Genomic DNA, 19,699 nt, shown 5'->3' with positions numbered 1-19,699 from the left:
ATGAAAAAAGTTACTAATTTTGAAATTTGGAAGAGAAATACTCTGCTTGTTTAAATTTTAATGTAGATTTTTATGGAAGGTGTCAGTTATGTGTATAGTTTAGGTGTTATCCCTTTTATTTTTATTTTTTTGAAAAACAAATTGTCCTAATAATCCAAATTTACATACAGATTATTCACTGAAAAATAATGCTTTCCTTTCTAAAATGTTTCACATTTAGAGTAGAGCTCTGCTGTTGTATTAATGGATCAATAATCACTGAGAATAGGAAAACTAATCAGGGAAGAAAAGCCACTAATTAGAAGTCACTAAAAAAGGAAGTTAAAACATTTCTGAAATAATAAAATCAGAAAAATAGTACATAATTCCAATCACAATTATGACTCAGCTTTCCTAAGAAATAATATTTTTAAACTGTATTTTGCATTTTAGGAACACTGAAAATCAATATGTATTTGATTTGCCATGCTATTTTACATTACATAATGATATGGTCATTTAGAGAAAAGTGGAATAAAAGCTACCTCTACATTTCTGTATATAATCAAACTGTATTTGTTAAAGTATTTGCATTTCCTTCATAATTAAAGACTTTGGATTATGAATCATTATATATCTTATAAATATGGCTATGAATTAAGTATCTTACAATGAAAATGCCGACAAAGTATAGATATCTTATGATGCGGAAAGGACATGTGAGTACCCTATGTACATTAGAAATTGAACTGGAAGACTCCAAATTTTAAGGTAAATGCTCAGGTGGCCAGTTACTATAAATCTGATCTCCATCCCTCCCTCTTCCCCTCCTCCCCCCCAACTCCACCAACCAGAAAAATTTCCTAAGAGAGTAACAAAGCTCTTCATAAAGTCCTGCCAGTATATTTAGAATGGGCTAATATACAGATTATAAAATGACTTTTCTAATTGAATGTAAGCCTGTGATTCTTTCAAACAGACCTTTGAAGTAGGGTACTTATTGAAGACTCTGAAAATGGCTAATTCAGCTGCTACAGTCTTTCCCGATCCAGTGGGTGCTCCAAGCAGGACATTGCAGTCTGTGTGATACAGCGTATGAAATATTTGTGTCTGCACAGGGTTAAAGTGGCTAAAGTTGTACAGTGCTTCATATGCTTCACACCCTAAAGCCGTGACTGGTAAAGGCTGAAGATCCAGTAATTCTGAAAAGACACATCAGATACTGTTAAACAATAACTGGAAAATATACACAATACTGAATACTGTATCTTAGGAATAAATTAAAACAAACCTTAATTCTTTAGAGGTCTTAACATAAATTCTTATAATACTAGTTACAGGCCTTCCCCCCCCCCCCATTACCACATTTATAATATTGACCCATTGGACACTTTTTGGGGGGAGTTCCCCATAAGTCAACTATAGTGCCATATCTTTCTTTTCTAATCAGGGAAGTAATGTGAATGAGAGGTGTATAAAAACATGCACTGTTACAGAACAAAAGTAAATCTACTCTAATTTGTAGAAAATGAAAGCCATTTGTAAAGTTCAGTACTACAATGGTTACTATAACAAATTACTTTTGATCTACTAGACAACTGGCCAAGCTAGAGTGGTCAAGTGAACTGTTGGTCTAGCCAATGGACATGAATTATTATAAGTAAGATTTCAATTCAGATTCAAACAATTTTAAAGCATAGATGCTTTTCAACATTAACTAAAACAACAATTTTCAAATTACTATTCAATATGTTACCTGTATGAGGAGGATGTCTCTCTGGTAGAATCAGATGTTGAAAGTTGATAATACACACAGCTTCAGCTCCTAACCATCTATCAGACACTGCTCGGATGTAGTATTGGGAAGGCAAAGGTTCAAAAATGGGGATTGTAAATACCAGTAGTTGAGCTTCTTTACTAATGACCTAATGTGAAATAAAGTCTAAAATGAATATGGATATTCTAATATCATAAGGTCTTATTAGTCTATTGTTAAAACAATGATATCTACAGCAATATGTGCTAGAAATAAAGAAAATGTCTTGGATTTCTAAATAACTGAGATATTCAAGTATTTCAGAAACTTGTGGACGGTTCCCTTCTGAGGTTAACTAACATAGCAGAAGGTGACAGTTACACTCAATTTACATTATTTACAATGCATATCATCACGAGTTAACAGGTTAGCAATTCGACTCATTCAATTACTTAATTGCACGGTTTTTATTTAATACTAGAGGCCCGGTGCACAAAAATCTGTGCACTCGGGGGGTGGGGGGGTCCCCTCAGCCCGGCCTGTGCCCATTCACAGTCCAGGACCCCTTGGGGGATGTCCAACTGTCGACTTAGGTCCACTCCCTGGGGGATTAGGCCTAAGCTTGCAGTCAGACATCCTTCTGGCAGCCGGGGAGCCCTCGGGGATGTCCGACTAAAGGCTTAGGCCCCCAAGGGATCAGGTCTAAACCGTTAGTTGGACATTCTTAGTGCTGCCACGGAGGTGGGAGTGGCTCCTGCCACTACCACTGCGCTGGCCAGCAATGAGCAAGCTTCTGGCCGAGTGGCACTCCCCATATGGAAGTGCACTGACCACCAGGTGGCAGCTCCTGCATTGAGTGTCTGTCCCCTGGTGGCCAGTGCGCATCATAGCAACCGGTCATTTTGCCGTTCAGTCAATGTGCTTACTAGCCTTTTATTATTATTATAGAGGATGTCCCCATTTCCCCCCTTTTGCCCCCTCTACCCAGCTCTTGCCCCCCACTTCTTTCTGGCCATCACCAGACTGTTGTCTGTGTCCATGTGTTGTGCATATATTTTCTTTGGCTAATCCCTTCTTTAAATTCACTTCTTTAAATTTGTATTTTCAGATAAGTGCTTATGACTGCACTATTATATATTTTCCATTATATCATTTAGAATTAAGATATTTTTTAATTGAACCCTTGTAAATTTTAGCACAATTTAATAAATTGTGCTAGAAGCAATTAGGAGATTTTTCATGGAATGCAGATACATTTCAATTAATATTTTATTAATTTTTAATTTTTTAATATTTTAATTTGAAATAATCTCCTACATGTAAAAAAATTATAAAATACTATAGCATATTATATGTACCCTTCACCCAATTTCTTAGGTGTTAATAATTTAAACATAACCATTATACAACTAACAAAATTTAGAATATATTTTTCTTATAATCTCTTCAATGTTATTTAATCCATTATTTTGTTTTTGTTAATCTTCACCCAAGGATATTTTTCCATTGAATTTTAGAGAGAGTGAAGGGAAAGGGAGAGACACATTGATTGGTTGCCTCCTGCACATGCTTTGATAGGGACTGGGGATCAAGCCAGCAACTGAGGTACATGCCCTTGACTGGAATCGAACCTGGGACCCTTTGGTCCACGGGCTAATGCTCTATCCACTGAGCGAAACAGGCTGCAGCTTAATTCATTTACTTTTAATCTATATGTGTCTTTATATTTAAAGTGGGTTTTGTTTTTGATTCACCCTCATAATCTGTCTTTTAATTGGTGCATTTATGCCACTGACTTTCAGAGTGCTTACTGATAGAGTTACTGCCATATCAGGAGACTTCTGGGGCTTCTGGGTCCGGCCCGCCTTGCCTGCTGGGACCCGATTCATTGGGTCCCCGGGGGCAAGGCAGGCAGGCTTCTGGGGCTTCTGGGTCCCGCCCGCCTTGCCGCCCGGGACCTGCTGTATGGTGGTGCGCTGGCAGCTCGCGCTGCCCCACTCTGTCTGCAGTATGCAAATTGGCCGCCATCTTTGTTGGCAGTTAATTTGCATATCTCGCTTATTAGCCAATGTGAGGCGTAGAGAAGGTATGGTCAATTACCATGTTTGTCTATTATTAGATAGGATTTTTCTTTAAACACTTAGGTGGAAAAACAGCACCACTTGGCATAATAGAGGGTAATTATGAAGACAAATGAAATGAAGACAAAACACTGCTATGAATTCTACTGCTGCCATCCAAGGCTCCCAGCCTGAAGCCTGCTTTCTCTTTGGTAAGAGAAATTAGGAATGAAGCATCAGAATCAGATGCACTAGCATCAAACTGAGTTTCTCATGGACTTCATGGATAATTTTAAAAGGAATGCCATATTTGATGATTATTGTTTGTTAACTGTACTGAAAAGTGGGAGTTATGAAATGTTAATTTGAAACTTACCTTTTGTAAGGCAGTGATTAGATGGACCCGTTTAAGAATCTCACTCTACTATGTGCCTCTTACCTTTTTAGGCTTTCATTTTTTGCCCCCTTTTCTCCTATCCTTTTTGCCACTGTATTTATGTAAACAAAGCTGAGCTTTGTGTTCAAAATTTTTTTAAAAATAACAATGTTTCAATACTATTTAGTACAGTGTTATGTAGCACCAAAAGTTCTTCTTATTTCTTATATATTTAACTTTTTATATTATTTATCCCACTTATTTCATATAGTCCATCCATGTGAAAGCCATGCCTCAAACTATGATAAAGATTATAATTTAATTCCTCAAACTAAGATCACATTGAGTATATCAATACTGTAACATTTAAGTATTGTTTCCTTTTAAAATCACGCAAAAACATAAATAAATAAAGCTTTAATGACACTAGAAATTATAGAAAAATAAGCAAAAGCAGAAATTGTTAATTTATATTTTCTACTTATGATAGCAACATAATAAGGATTTGGCCATACATAGATATTTTACCTGTTTTTTAAGAACTAGAAAATACTCTGAATGATAAATATGATCATTTGTAGGATCTTCTACCCAAATCCACCAGGGTTCTCCTACTGTCCCATGGACCTAGAAGAAAAATAGTATCTTTATACTATGTATATTGTAACTCAAGTAAGGAATATACTATTGTTTGCATACCAAGAACCTATTGTTTTCAACAATTTTATTGCTATATCAAAGTTTACATATAAAATATAGAATTCAATGGTTTTAATATATTTACAAAGTTGTATAATCACCTCCATAATCAAATTTTAGAACATTTTCATCACCCTAAAAAGAAAACTTACACTCATTAGCAGTCACTACCTATCTTTCCCCATCCCCCCCACCCTCCATTCCTTAGTAATCTCTATAGATCTGCCTATCCTGGGCATCTCATATAAATGGAATCATTTAATATATGGTCATTTGTATCTGGCTTCTTTCACTTACTATAATGTTTTCAAAGTCATTCATATTAAAGTATACATCAGTACTTCATTTCTTTTTTATAGACAAATCACATTCCATTGGATACCATTTTTTTAATATCCATTCCTCTCTTTCTTTTTTCTGTTTTTCCTAAAAAAGTCCATTCTTATTCAGTATTCATCTCTCTTTCAAGTGACTCAGAAGAGGGGCCCATTTCCTGCAATAATTTTGATTAGCATAAACTCAGCACGATTGTGGTAAGGATAGGCACATGCCCAATACTGGCCCAATTAGACTAAAGGAAAGGTCTTATAGTTCATGCTCTAGACAGGTGCAGTGGGGTGTTTCCCTCTCTCTTCAAATGTGAACAGAGAAGCATGAAAAAGTGCCCTGGCCTGGTGGCTCAGTTGGTTGAAGCGTCACCCACACACCAAAAAGGTTGCAGGTTTGATCGCCGTCAGGGCACATCCCTGGTCGGGGCATGTACGGGAGGCAACCAATTGATGTTTCTCTCTCAAATTGAGGTTTCTCTCTTTCTCTTTCTCCCTCTCTCTAAACTCAATAAGCATATCCTCAGGTGATAATTTTTTAAAAAATTATAAAAAAACAAAAAGCATGAAAACATTTAGGGAGTACATAACAGTGTCAGCAGAGCAAAAAGATGTGCAGACCCTAAGCCCTGAATTACGTGATTAGATAGAAGACTCAGTCATCTTTATGGCCTATTCTACCTGTGGACCTTTTATTGTGAAAGATAATATATTTTCTTCCTTGAGTCAGTTTGAGACAAGTCATGTTTTTTTTTCTTGCAGCCAACAGCATTCTAATTAAGAGTTACTGATGAATTAAACCAAACTGTTGGAATCTTTATTTTAAATTCTGACAGAAAAAAACTGTGGAAAAATATGAAAGTTTTATGCATTTCAAAAACACTAGATTAAATATAAAATTTGAAATATGAGTTTATGACTAACTACAATTTTGTATTTTATGTAAAATTTTTTTTTTTTAATTGCTTAAAGTATTACAAAGGGTATTACATATGTGTCCATTTTATCCCCCCGCCCTAGACAGTCCCCTAGCCTCCCCTATCCCCCAATGTCTTATGTCCACTGGTTATGCTTATATGCATGCATACAAGTCCTTTAGTTGATCTCTTACCCCCCTACCTCCTGCCCCGCAACCCTCCCCGGCCTTCCTGCTGCAGTTTGACAATCTGTTTGAGGCAGCTCTGCCTCTGTATCTATTATTGTTCAAAAGTTTATAATGGTCTCTATTATCCATGAATGAGTGAGATCATGTGGTATTTTTCCTTCATTGACTGGCTTATTTCACTTAGCATAATGCTCTCCAGTTCCATCCATGACGTTGCAAATGGTAAGAGTTCCTTCCTTTTTAGAGCAGCATAGTATTCCATAGTGTAGATGTACCACAGTTTTCTAATCCATTCATAAAATTTTTGATAGAAATATTAAATATAATTTTGTATCTAGTTCTCATAGAAATTCTGTGAGAAAGATAATTATTATGTTTACAGAAAAGGAAACTGAAGAAATTAAAGGTTAGACCACTTTAAAACCAACAGGTTTTGGATAGGAATATGTTTGTGTAATTTTAGAGCATGTTGCTGAATAAAATTCATTTACATTACAGATATACGAAGATCACGTAATGCAAAAGGTATCTGCATACACTATGATAATCATGTAAAGTAAATATTGCTATACTACATTACTGATTTACTTGTCTCCCTCCACGGGCTTCTTGAAAGAAAGGACTGAATGTTACTTGCTTATCTATAACTCTCTTCTACTCTCTGCATAGTAACAGTACAAAGATAGACCTTAAAAAATACTGATGAAGAGAATCCAGAGTGGATCTTCACACATATATAACATAAGGTATTGAAGGAGGGACAGAAGAAGGGGTGAAAACAAAAACAGGAAGGTGATGGGAGTGAAGGAAGGACATTTTAAAGGACTATATATAGTGCTGAATGCTCAGAGAAGTAAAAAAAGTAACTAAAAAAAAAGCCATTTATTATGGCAACCAGTCAGTCTTTGGTGATCCTTGATGGAAGTAGTAGTCTCAGTAGGAAAGAAACAGATGACCAGGAGAAAATGTAGAACACTCTTTCCACAAGTCTAATGGTAAAGAAAAGAAGACAATGATAGTCTGAAAAACATCAGAATTTTAAAAGGGCTCGCTCCTTCAACATGGAGAATCTTGAATTTTTAGTAGGCTAAAATGACAAAGTAGAGATGGCAAATACAAAAATAACAGAGAAAATAGAAGAAGTCAGATTTAAGCAAAGTCCCTATGAAGCTGAATCCATTAAAGGACTGTTCAATGTTGAAATTTTAGCTCTCCTAGGTGTTCTGAAGAGGTCTCATTGGTTAACATCTACATATATAAAACCCTAAGCGACCAGTCAACCATTCGACCAGTCAACTGTTTGGTTGCTATGATGTGCACTGACCACTAGGGCAGAGACGCTCAATGCAAGAGCTGCCCCCTGGTGGTCAGTGCGCTCTCACAGGGGAAAGACAGCTCAGCAAGCTTACGAAGCGGGAGGCACAGCAGGGCTGGGATGAGCGGGAGTGGCACAGCGCCCAGGCCAGCTCGAGCTCCTCCCCGGCCACCTGCCACTTCGTGCACTAGTACATCCCTTGGGGGATATCAGACTGCCAGTTTTGGCTCCATCCCCGACATCCCCCAAGGGGTTCCAGGTTGTGAGAGGGTGCAGGCCAGGCTGAGGGACCCCACTGGTGCACAAATCCATGCACTGGGCCTCTAGTCTTAATATATTATACTACACATATTTTCGAGGATGAGAATAAATATGACTACAATGTTTTAAATGAATCTTTAATATGTATTTTTTGAGAGAATTTTCTAAATGCCTAAGGACAGACATAAGGAGGTACAAGTGAATGTGCAGCAGAGACATTTTTGCAGAACATTGAGATAGGTATTTTCCCCTTCTACCTGATCATTCCAAGTGAAATCAGCACAGACACTCAGAGTCACTCGGAGCACAGTCCGTGTGATGGGCTGAATGGAAGCTTCCATTGTAACAGAAGGAATCTGATGAACACACTGTTTGACCTTGAGTCCAATATTCACATGATGCAGCATGTGACCTACAAGGAAAACATCACATAGAAGAAATGTGTCCAGACAGAATAAAAGCAATATAATCTGACTTGTAAATGAGAATTCAGAGAAGGTGATTTTATTGCTTCTTTTATTATTTGCTGTGTAGAATAGTTGACATTCTTGATCTGGCATGTTTGAATATTTTGTAATAGTTAACTTGAATTAGCAATTCATAGCTCTGAAAACTAGTTATCAAGGTTTCTTCAGCTATTAATAGGGTTCTTAAAGTTACTGAATCTTAATAGTGTTTAAACTACTATAAACAGTTCCTCTTTTCTTCTAGCTAGCTTATGATACATCATAAAAATATTTAGTGGTTTTTGAAAACAGCCATTAATTTATACAAGCTCTATTTCAGAAATCTATAAATTGGGAAATGCTTTAATAATAAAACACAACCCATCCATCCATGCCCATTTCCAAAAAAATCATAAAGGTAAAATATTAAATATGGTCAATCTAGCACACAATTAACCACTTTATCCACTTATACATATTTTTCATAAATGATCAGATTCAAAATATAGATATATGTGTGTGAGTCCCAGAATGGGTGGGGGAGTCAGAAATAGATGTCACTATAAACATTTTTCTAATCTAGTTCAAATTAAGTGGAAATGGGTTATATATTTTTTCATTTTTTTCTACATTCAATATTATTTTGTATTAGTTTATAATATCAATATTTCTTGGTTCTTCATAATTTTTAAAGTACATTTATGAATAATAAAATGTTTTATGTTCATCCAAATTTGAAACTAAAGTGGATTTTCTTTATGTTGATAACATATTTACATATGATATTCCAATGTGAATACTCTCAATTACCCTAGTTAATATCCTTCATTGCTATTTTAATTGATACTTCCTTTCTGTCTTAGAAGTGTTCTTCTTACTACAAGTGAAGTAGCTACCTCAGCCTCTCTTCACATCTTTGGACGTTTTGCAGTAGCAATGCTCCCTCTTATTTTTGTTCAGCTAACTCCCTTAATATGTAATATCTACCCACTTAAAATCTGAAATATTACCTAATCAATGCATTATAGGTTGGTCCAATAAAAAGTTAAGGTAGTGGAAATGTATGTAGGAATAATTTTTCAATATTATGTGAAAAAAAGCAGAAGTCTTAATGCTATTTGGTCTGGTGACACTAATAACAACTGGGATTAAAGATACATATATGTGCAATGATAAAGTTCAGTTAGAAACTTTGAAGAAATGTGCATACTTTTTAAAATATACTACTACTAATATATATAACAAAAGAATTTGAAATGAATTAAATATTAAAAAATAAATTGAGGGTAAGCTTCATTGACTAATTCTCATTATTTATAGCTGAGATTCCATTTGTAAAATATTCAACTTATGGGTGTGATGATCTACATTCCATTTTAACTGCTAATTCTTTCAAGTGACATCATAAAATTTGGAGGGACTTCTATTAGAATTTCGATAAATGTGAAAGAAATTTCATAAAAATGTATCTTGAGTAATGTGAAAATTCATAATACTTTTACATGCAGTGAAATATTTTATGTGCACAGAACACATTAAAACATTTTTGCTTCCTTCTTACCTATTTCATCTTTCCTCATGTCTTTCAGCTTATCCACAGTAAGATTTTTTTCTTCTAATCTTGTTAGAATGTGTGGTGGTAAGACTGAAAACTGTCTCAAAGGGCTAGCCCAGCCCCACAGCCTCTTGTCAATGACTTTACTAAGATTCAGGAGCTTGTAGGTCATGGCAGGCCAACGTTTCCTCAGAGCAATTTCAAAAAGAGCACGGACAATTCTAGCTGCATTCTGAAGAATAAAAAGAGGAAGATTGGTGGTTAGGTAACAGAGTTTATTTATTTTTAATTTATTAAAATTCTTTATTGTTTAAAGTATTACATATAGTATTACATATGTCCTTTTTTTCCCCCAGTTGACATCTCCCCGGCCACCCCCATCCCCCAGCACATGCCCTCACCACCCTAGTTGTCTGTGTCAATTGGTTATGCTTATATGCATTCATACAAGTCCTTTGGTTGATCTTACACCCCACCCCACCCCCGCCTTCCCTCTGAAGTTTGACAGTCTGTTCAATGCTTCTCTGTCTCTGGGACCTATTTTTGTTCATCAGTTTATGATGTTCATTATATTCCACAAATGAGTGGGATCATTTCTTTCTCTGACTGGCTTATTTCGCTTAGCATAATGCTCTCCATGTCCATCCATGCTGTTGCGAATGGATAAGAGTTCTCTTTTTTACAGCAGCATAGTATTCCATTGTGTAGATGTACCAATTATTTTAATCCGCTCATCTGCTGATGGGCACTTAGGCTGTTTCCAAATCTTACCTATTGTAAATTGTGCTGCTATGAACATAGGAATGCATATGTCCTTTCTGATTGGTGCTTCTGTTCCTTGGGATATATTCCTAGAAGTGGGATTACTGGGTCAAATGGGAATTACATTTTAAATTTTCTGAGAAAACTTCATACTGTTTTTCACAGTGGCTGCACCAGTCTGCATTCCCACCAGCAGTGCATGAGGGTTCCTTTTTCACCACATCCTCACCAGCACTTGTCATTTGTTTATTTGTTGATGAGAGCCATTCTGACAGGTATGAGATGGTATTTCTTGTCATTTTGATTTGCATCTCTTGGATGATTAGTGACTTTGAGCATGTTCTCATATGTCTCTGGGCCCTCTGTATGTCTTCTTCCGAAAAGTGTCTATTTAAGTCCTTTGCCCATTTTTTGATTGGGTTGTTTACCTTCCTTTTGTTAAGTTGTATGAGTTCCCTGTAAATTTTGGAGATTAGGCCCATCGGATATAACATTGGCAAATATGTTCTCACATGCAATTGGCTTTCTTGTTGTTTTGTTGATGGTTTCTTTTGCTGTGCAGAAGCTTTTTATTTTGATGTATTCCCATGTTTATATTCTCCTTAGTTTCCATTGCCCTAGGAGTTGTATTGGTAAAGATACTGCTATGACAAATGTCTGATATTTTGCTACCTATGGATTCTCCTAAGATTTTATGGTTTCCGGTCTTACATTTAAATCCTTTACCCATTTTGAGTTTATTTTTGTGTATGGTTTAAGTTGGTGATCTTGTTTCATTTTTTTGTATGTATCTGTCCAATTTTCCCAACACTATTTATTGAAGAGACTGTCTTGACTCCATTGTATGCTCTTGCCTTCTTTCTCAAATATTAATTGAGCATACTGGCTTGTGTAGATTTCTGGGTTCTGTTCTGTTTCATTGGTCTATACGTCTGTTCTTGTGCCAGTACCGGGCAGTTTTGAGAACCGTGGCTTTGTAATATAGCTTGATATCTGGTATTGTGATTTCCTCCAACTTTGTTCTTCTTTCTCAAGATTACTGTTGGTATTTGGGGTCTTTTTTTATTCTGTATGAATTTTCGGAGAGTTTGTTCTAGGTCTGTGAAATACGTCATTGGTATTTTATTGGGGATTGCATTAAATCTATAGATTTTTTTGGGTAGTATGGACATTTTAATGATGTTGATTCTACCAATCCATGAACACAGTATGTTCTTCCATTTGTTTATGTCTTCCTCTATCTCTTTTTGGACTTTTCAATCTGTCAATAAATTTATCATTCAGACTCAGTTCAAAAGAAGTTTGTCAAGTTGCATCCTTTAACTGTAGGCAACATCTATTCTCATATAAACCTAATTATTATTTCTATGGAAGAATAAATAACCTCCCTTATTTGTATTTGGATGCCATCCTGTTTAACTTTCAGAAGGTAGCCTTATTTCCAAGTTCTTAGGAAGCTCCACCTTACATCCCCTAAATAGGAATGAAACAGGAAGAGACAAAAGGACTGCAACATATTTAGGAGGCTGTTGAGGCCATCTAGAATATAGGATGTCCTAAAAATATGTATAAACACACTTTGAATAATTAATAAGAGTGCTTATTCACATATATTTCATTTTCAAAATTGAGCTACCAGCTGTTGAAGTATACATACATTTTTGGGGGGACACCCTGTATGATAGGCTATTACAGTGAGATGATTAAATTTACAAAGCTATTTAGAGAAATAGGAAAACTTTGGGATCTAGTCAGAGAGAAAAATTAGTGAGAAAAAGGTGACAAAAGAAATATTGATGAGTGTAACTACCATATTATTGACTCCCTTTAAACTAAGCAATATATTATCTTGAGAGCTTGTTTGGAGGTTCTAGCAGGGGAGCGCAGCTACTCGTATACCCTTGACCGAAGACCTGTCCTCTCCTCGGGGGGGAAGGTCGTCCTCTTCGACCGAGCACGCAGCTTCGGGAGGGACGCACATGGATCGGTGAGGGAGGAGGGGGACACCCGCCTAGCCAGCCAGATCAGCCGAATCAACCCTGGCGATCAATGGGGTGACAGATGTCGCAGCCAGATCGCCCTCACATCCAAACTAAGCAATATATTATCTTATTTACTCTTAATAGCAACTGCATTTGACAGGTCTCTATATGATTTTGTAGATAAAGATACTAAAGCTTGGTGAGGTTAATAATTTGGCTAAGGCCTCACAGATTGTTGGTGCCAGAGTATTTATTCAAAGCCAGGTCTAAACAATTCTAAACTTTGCTCCAAGATTCTAAATTTAGTGGTCTGAGAATAACTTCATTAATAGACATATAGAAAGTTACAATAATTGAAGACTTTCTATCCCATCTGTACAGTTAGTTTCCATTTGTTTTATCTTCCTCCCTCTATCATTAACTTTGCAGATTTTTTTTTTTTACTGAAGATTGTTTTGAAAATTATGAACTTGAAGACATCTTACAAAATCTAATGATGTCTGTATTTGAAAATGAAAAAAGTTAAATCTGGTCAAAATTATAAAAAGAGATAAAAAAGAGTAAAGATTTTAAATAGGGAGTTGATGATCCAGCTTTAAATTATGATTGTGAGTTATGGGCTTTAGTTTTTACATGTTATATGAAATGTGTATTTGTTTTTGACAATCAACTATTTTTCTTCAGTACTAGAAATTTAAAAACAGAAATGTTATTTAGAACTAAGAGGATATCCATCTATTCTGATATCCATTACAAATCTGAAGATGGCTCTTACTAGGCCCAGAGAATGATAAATAAAATGAACACTAGATTACTGTGTCTATCAAATAGATTTTTTAAATCATAATTCCTGGTTAACTCTTGTAAAAAAAACTGCCAAGCTAATTTTCCACTGTGAAAATATATAAATTTTTGTTTTAAATTTCAGAACCCATAGTTGTTTCCTAAAAGTAAAATAAATGGAAGGAGAAATCCCATGTGACAATAAGACATTTTATCTGGAATAATATAAATTGGGTGGAAATAATGATAAAAGTCTTTGATAAGTACAGTTTAGAAAAGCTAAATCTAGATTTCTTTATAAAATCATGGGATACCTGAGCCAAGGATTTATCTTAAAGACTGAGAGAATAAAGTTTCAGAAACAGAGAAGGAAATACCATTTCACAGAGCTAAGAGAGTGCTTGTGGAACTAATGATGGCCTACACTTAAACTATAAATAAACTGCATAGTGATTTACCTAATGAATTCAAGGATGACAGACCCATAACAGCTATTTAAGAAAAGTACGGGTGCTTTGAGATATATCCATAATGTTCTGATATTGACTTTCTGGGCACCAAACATGATGAAATAGTAAATATTATATTGTAAAGCAATTTGCATATCAGTCTCTGATAATATCTTTATAAACTTGAATCAAGCAGAAATGTGGCCAAATTATTTATCTAGAACTTAGTAAAGCTTCACATTTTAGTCAAATCAATAACTATAGGAAATATAAATTAAAAATACAATGTTATTTTTCAGAAAAATAGATAAATAAAAGGAGTTAGAAACAATGGTGTCTATAGAAGTTATAAGGTTTAGAGAATATGTGTAATTCTTCTATGGCAGAAACTTCTTACCCAAGAAGGAAAAAAAGAAAAGAAGCTTCCACAACATTAACATTTACTTTATGTAGTATGAAATCATCAGCTGGTATCTTAGTTACATTGATTAAGTTACAGCATTCATTCAAATAGTTTTCCAATATATCTTGGTTCATGTTTGTAAATACTTAATTTTATAGTTATATCAAAGCACTGCTGAGTATTCATGGCTGTTTATAAAATCTAATATAAAAATACTTTTTCTATATTGAGACTTTGAACAAAATTTCAAACATAAGATATACAGAATAGTTTCTATATTTAAAATAAGATTAAGCTATTATTTCTCCTTAACTCAGAAGAGGCATTACACAATAAAAACATTTTTTAAATGGCATTCTTTAAAAAAAAAAATATATATATATATATATATATATATATATATATATACACACACACACATACATACGTACACATACATATTTTTTTTAATTGATTTCAGAGAGGAAGAGAGAGGGAGAATGAGATAGAAACATCAATGATGAGAGAATCATCAATCAGCTACTCCTGCATGTACCCTATTGGGGATCGAGGCTGCCCACAGCCCCAACCAGTAATGGAACCTATGACCTTCTGGTTCATGGGCTGATACTCAAAACAATGAGCCATACCAGCGGGGTGGAAAAAAATGGTATTCTTTTGAAGTAGAAAGTACTTTTTTAAAAAACATATATCTATAAAGAAAAACCTTTCATTTTGAAAGGTAAATAACGCAACAAATAACCTACTTTATTTCACATGGGGGCCTGAATATAAAAACGTAAGTATTACAACATTTTATACTATGGTATTTTTTTAAACTTATTAATTTAATAAGCTATAATTTAAGGAATAATTTTCTCTCAGTCATCAATTTTTAAGTATCGATGGGAAGAAAAATTTTTTTATCAGAGACTTATCTTACTAAATATATGGTGTGAGGCATATACATAAAAGCCTTATTTAATGGCAAAGAATTTTGTTTGTATTTCTAGCATTTGGGAAAAGCTACACTAGTTCCACATCTTCTTTTTGATTGAAATATTATTCTATTATTGCCCTTTGTAAGTATATTCTTTGTAATTAAAAGAGATACACTTTATAATTTAAAGCAAAGTAAGATTGATATTTTTTAAACTCAAAAATAAAAACAACAGCAATAGTAAAGAGCCAAACTAACACCAAATTCCACTCGCATTCCTGATCTAATAAATGGATGGCATAAAAGATGTACAAATTAAACAGAATCAGTTCTAAGATAAAGTAGTAATTTAGTAGCATGTCGTAAGTATAGTCACAGTATAGTCTGAGTAATTCTTTGAACCTTTAAAAGTAAACAAGGGAGAAAAAATGGGAAGAGAGTAATAATCTTACCTGTGCAACATATGCAGAATCTGATATAAGAGAGAAACTGTCCATCTCACCTCGGCTGATATAAGTTTGAAGTAGGATATTTATTTTCCCATAATTGTTCTCTACACCTCCAGGAGCTGAGAGTTCACAGAAATTATTTAATAAGGCATCTAACTCCTCTATTTCCTCTTCTCTGACCTGGAAGAATCAATGTTTTTACATTATTATTTGGGCTGATTTACTGAAATTGAGCCATACTGCAGGTTTTTTTTTAAAGTTTCCATTTGCTATAACTAAACATGTCCTCTATATGCTAAAATAACTAATTTTTTCCACAGGTAGCTAATAATATACAATAAGAAATTATCTTGAGACTGATACAATTATATTTTATTATTCATCACCAATATTAAAGTTGCCATTGACATATAAAAATTTGATATGCCACAAAAATTAGATCTCCTGACCTCACCATCCTTCAATTGATGAGATTTCATTTCTTATTTGACGAGGGTAAAACCTCTGCCCAAATAGATTAGGGCAAACTTGAATTATCTCCAAAGACATTCATTACAGTCATATATTTTTATATGATAGAACACATTCAGAGCTTAAAGCTGTGAAGTACTATGACTCAAAGTATAAAAGTTTTCACTGTTAATAAGATTAAATTATAATACAGGTACAGAAATATTCAGATCTAAGTTTGAATCATGCATATCCTTCCTATTTTCTTTAGTGAACCTTACATTGCAAATAAACCAATATCTACATACTATATTCTCCACCAGTTTCATTACTGCAAAACCTACTTAAATTATATTTGACTTGCAGTAAAGAATAAAGAATGATGTGAGGTATGACATAATATCATAATCTAGGATACTGGAATTGCTGATAAATGGAAGAATATTGTTGGTACTCCAAATGTGAAGTGTCATACAGCTTCTGATGTATCAGGAATAACAATTACTTATGAGGTTTTATAAATGAATGAATATATATATGTTATATGCATTTGATTCAAGCTTCAAGTAATCTTACCTTAATTTGATCAAATTCTTCAGCTTTAGACACTATAGCAAGGATATCACCTTCTGTTTTATGAGCATCAAAAAGTTCATTGAAGGTCTACCAAAGTAAGTGTTATATATGATTAAAATAGAAGGTCCAGTAAAATACTTTAAATTAAAAACCTGACTATAAATTACTCATTCTTAAATAACATTTGAGCCCTAGGCAACGCAGAGTTACAATGTCTGTGGCATGCTATTCCAAATCATTGCATTATCTACCAAAGATTAAAAAATACTGTTAAAATATAATCAGCTAAAGAGCAATAAAATCAGTTAACAAAATCTACTTTAGATAGCTAAAAAAATGTCCATCATAAGATTATAGTATTGGCTCATTTTCAGCATGGGCATATGGAAATCTACCATTCTCCAAGTCTACTGCTTGGGACCCACTCATTGACCAGGATGGCAAGGGGGCCATGAATATTTAAAATCTGATTTCTTCTTGTCTTTACTGAGTCTATTTATTGAATTCATATGCCAAAAGCATTTTATTCTATTAACAGCTTTTGCTATTTAGCATTAATACTATATTTTGACATCTAAAAACAAACATATTGTATTTGTTTGACTCAGTTTAATACCTCAATGGTGTTGTATTTAATATAGAAGTGGCTGGCGGTTCTACCCAAATCGGTTGAGGAAAAATATCCAGTTCGCTCCTCAAAACGAATCATCCTAGCTTTGTCTAATTTTCGTCCAACTTCAATGACCAACTGTTCTCGATGTTTTGCTAATGTTGGGTCAATCTACAGGAAAAAAAATATATAAACACTTTAATATTTCTTTAGTCATTTTTCTTTAGAGAATTACATATACCTATTTATGAAAATTAAATTTTGTTGATGCTTTAGTTAGAATAAACTTCTTTATTACAAATTTTAAAGAATTGCATATTTATAAATTTAGGACATAACTAGAAAATATTTTATGCCATTAAGTAAACCAAATAACCCAAAATTTATTTGCTTTGAATGGCATTTATCAATCTGCATATTATCTTCAGATAGTAATATTATAGAATCCAAAATTCTTAATTGGATTTTAATTCTTAAAATCTTGAAAACTATGAAGATTAAAAATCAACTATAAGAAAAATATTACTGTCTTCTTACTCCCACACTTAAATGAACAGGGATTTTCAAATATCAAACCATGTTTTTACTTTATCAGTATTTGGAGAAATAATAGTGAGGATGATTTCCTCTGTCAAAGTAAAAGTATACAAAAATAAATACAGTTATCCTTTCAAAAGTATGGTTTTAGTGTTCTAGCAGTTTTCATAACTGCCGATAGGAAAACCCATTTTTCCTGTAATAATAAAAGAAGCAAAGAGTAAAAAAACCATAAATTTTGAATAGTTTTGAAACTATTACATCAGACATTTTTTCAGCAGAAAGAACATTTATTAACAAATATTCTTGTTATTATATGATATGCATACACACATGCACACAAGCCAGGTCCTAATGATCATTCTCTGGTCATGAGCAATAAAGTAGAATATGACCTTAAAGGAATGAGGGGAGAATACAACACAGCTAAAATAAATTTAAAAATCAGAAAAACAAGGCAAAGAAAATGATCTGTAGGGAAGTAAGATAGCGTGTGAAATAATCATATTAGCAAATACAAAGTCTTAAATATTTGCTACAAGTGATGCACTGTATGTGTCAGGTTCATCTTCTGAAAACATTTTATCAATCACATATTATTAAACCATTGAAAATACGTTAAACTACATGGTCTGTGTTAGTTCACATGGGTCTTGTGGTTACAAATTCATATTGAGTAATAAAACGAAAACACATAAGTTAAAGAAAATAGAAAGGTAAGATTCTCTGAACTGTGAAAGTAGTAAAACCATGTATCTGAGAAGGAAAAAAAAAATCACTTTCCTTATAATGGAAAATTATACAAAAATGACTTCTGATATTAACCTGGTACTTAAAAATCAACTGATGTTTCTATCTTATGCCAAGAATTGAAATAAATAGCTTAGCCCATGAAACTACATGTCATGTTTTGTTTTCTTTTACTCCTTCAGTATATTTTCACAGTGCCATTGACTATTTTCACAAAACCCATATTTGTAATGAAAATAGCTAGAGTCATATTCTTTAAAATTTTTAAAGTTTACAGGTTATAATGCACCTATATTTTATAACAGAACGATTTGGCGATAAAAGAAGATATATTTTAACTGAGAAGAAAGGTTGTTAAGTATCAATTACGATCAACCTATGTATAAAAACTTAATGATTTCAGATCAGCAGCTTCAGAACTAGTTGTTGCTGCTATTTTTCTTGTATTTTTCCTCCTAAATCTTAAGTTTGATTTTCCCATGGTCAAATCTACTGTATAGAAAAAGAAAAAAAAATTTTAAAAGCACACACACACAAAAAAACAAGATTGGCAACTGCTTTGCAAACACAACAGAATATAAATAAAAACCAAGTTACTAGTTAATGCAGTAAAACTATCATTCCAAGTCAAATTCAGTTTCTTTGATAATTTTGAATTAACACTAGTGAATAACCATATGATGATGGTGAAATAATGTTTTCATTAGAGAACAACTGGATTCTATCTGTAATTAGGAAGCATTACAGTGTATAAAGCAGAGTTCTAAAGAAAAGACAAGGTCTCACAGAATCTGTAAGCCATGTGGACCACACAACTGTAGAGCTCATAGGAATAGCTGCTACAACATGCATCTCATTTGCAGTCTATGTGCACAGAACTGATGTCAGCCTCCAAACCACTAAGATAATAACTCATCAATGCTACCTTTTAATTTGGGAACAAGGGCTTAGAGGAACTTGATAAGAGAACAGATTGCATATAGCAAGATATTATTAACAGTGGTCCATAAGTTTTCTCATGTCTGGACTATTCCAAAAACTAAATTTATCTTAGTTTTAAAAAATCACAGCAAAATATTAGTATCAAATGAAAATACATCTGAATGATAAATTGATAATAGTATAAAGATGAACTTATTAGTGTCAGTGGG

General features: G+C 33.8%; 1 protein-coding gene across 21 annotated transcripts in view; it reads right to left on the bottom strand.

Annotated features, from left to right (window-relative positions):
• Nucleotides 1-19,699, bottom strand: part of ASCC3 (activating signal cointegrator 1 complex subunit 3) — a 250,869-nt gene that overhangs the window by 98,522 nt on the left and 132,648 nt on the right. For 20 of the 21 annotated variants that reach the window (XR_004968946.1, XM_036317985.1, XM_036317986.1 and 17 more), the window contains 8 exons: nucleotides 17,268-17,432; nucleotides 16,652-16,738; nucleotides 15,629-15,805; nucleotides 9,885-10,110; nucleotides 8,135-8,289; nucleotides 4,700-4,798; nucleotides 1,736-1,904; nucleotides 961-1,181 (listed from right to left, as the gene is read on the bottom strand). Coding sequence is in view for 20 of the 21 variants with exons in the window: in XM_036317985.1 (XP_036173878.1) it covers nucleotides 961-1,181; nucleotides 1,736-1,904; nucleotides 4,700-4,798; nucleotides 8,135-8,289; nucleotides 9,885-10,110; nucleotides 15,629-15,805; nucleotides 16,652-16,738; nucleotides 17,268-17,432 (1,299 nt within the window). In the remaining variant the exon portion in view is untranslated. The remainder of the gene's footprint in view (nucleotides 1-960; nucleotides 1,182-1,735; nucleotides 1,905-4,699; nucleotides 4,799-8,134; nucleotides 8,290-9,884; nucleotides 10,111-15,628; nucleotides 15,806-16,651; nucleotides 16,739-17,267; nucleotides 17,433-19,699) is intronic. The other variant, XM_036317977.1, reaches the window with a different exon arrangement.

The sequence above is a fragment of the Myotis myotis genome, unplaced genomic scaffold (assembly GCF_014108235.1).
Source record: "Myotis myotis isolate mMyoMyo1 unplaced genomic scaffold, mMyoMyo1.p scaffold_m19_p_7, whole genome shotgun sequence".
Classification (NCBI taxonomy): Eukaryota; Metazoa; Chordata; class Mammalia; order Chiroptera; family Vespertilionidae; genus Myotis; species Myotis myotis.
This window is presented reverse-complemented; position numbering and strand designations above follow the sequence as displayed.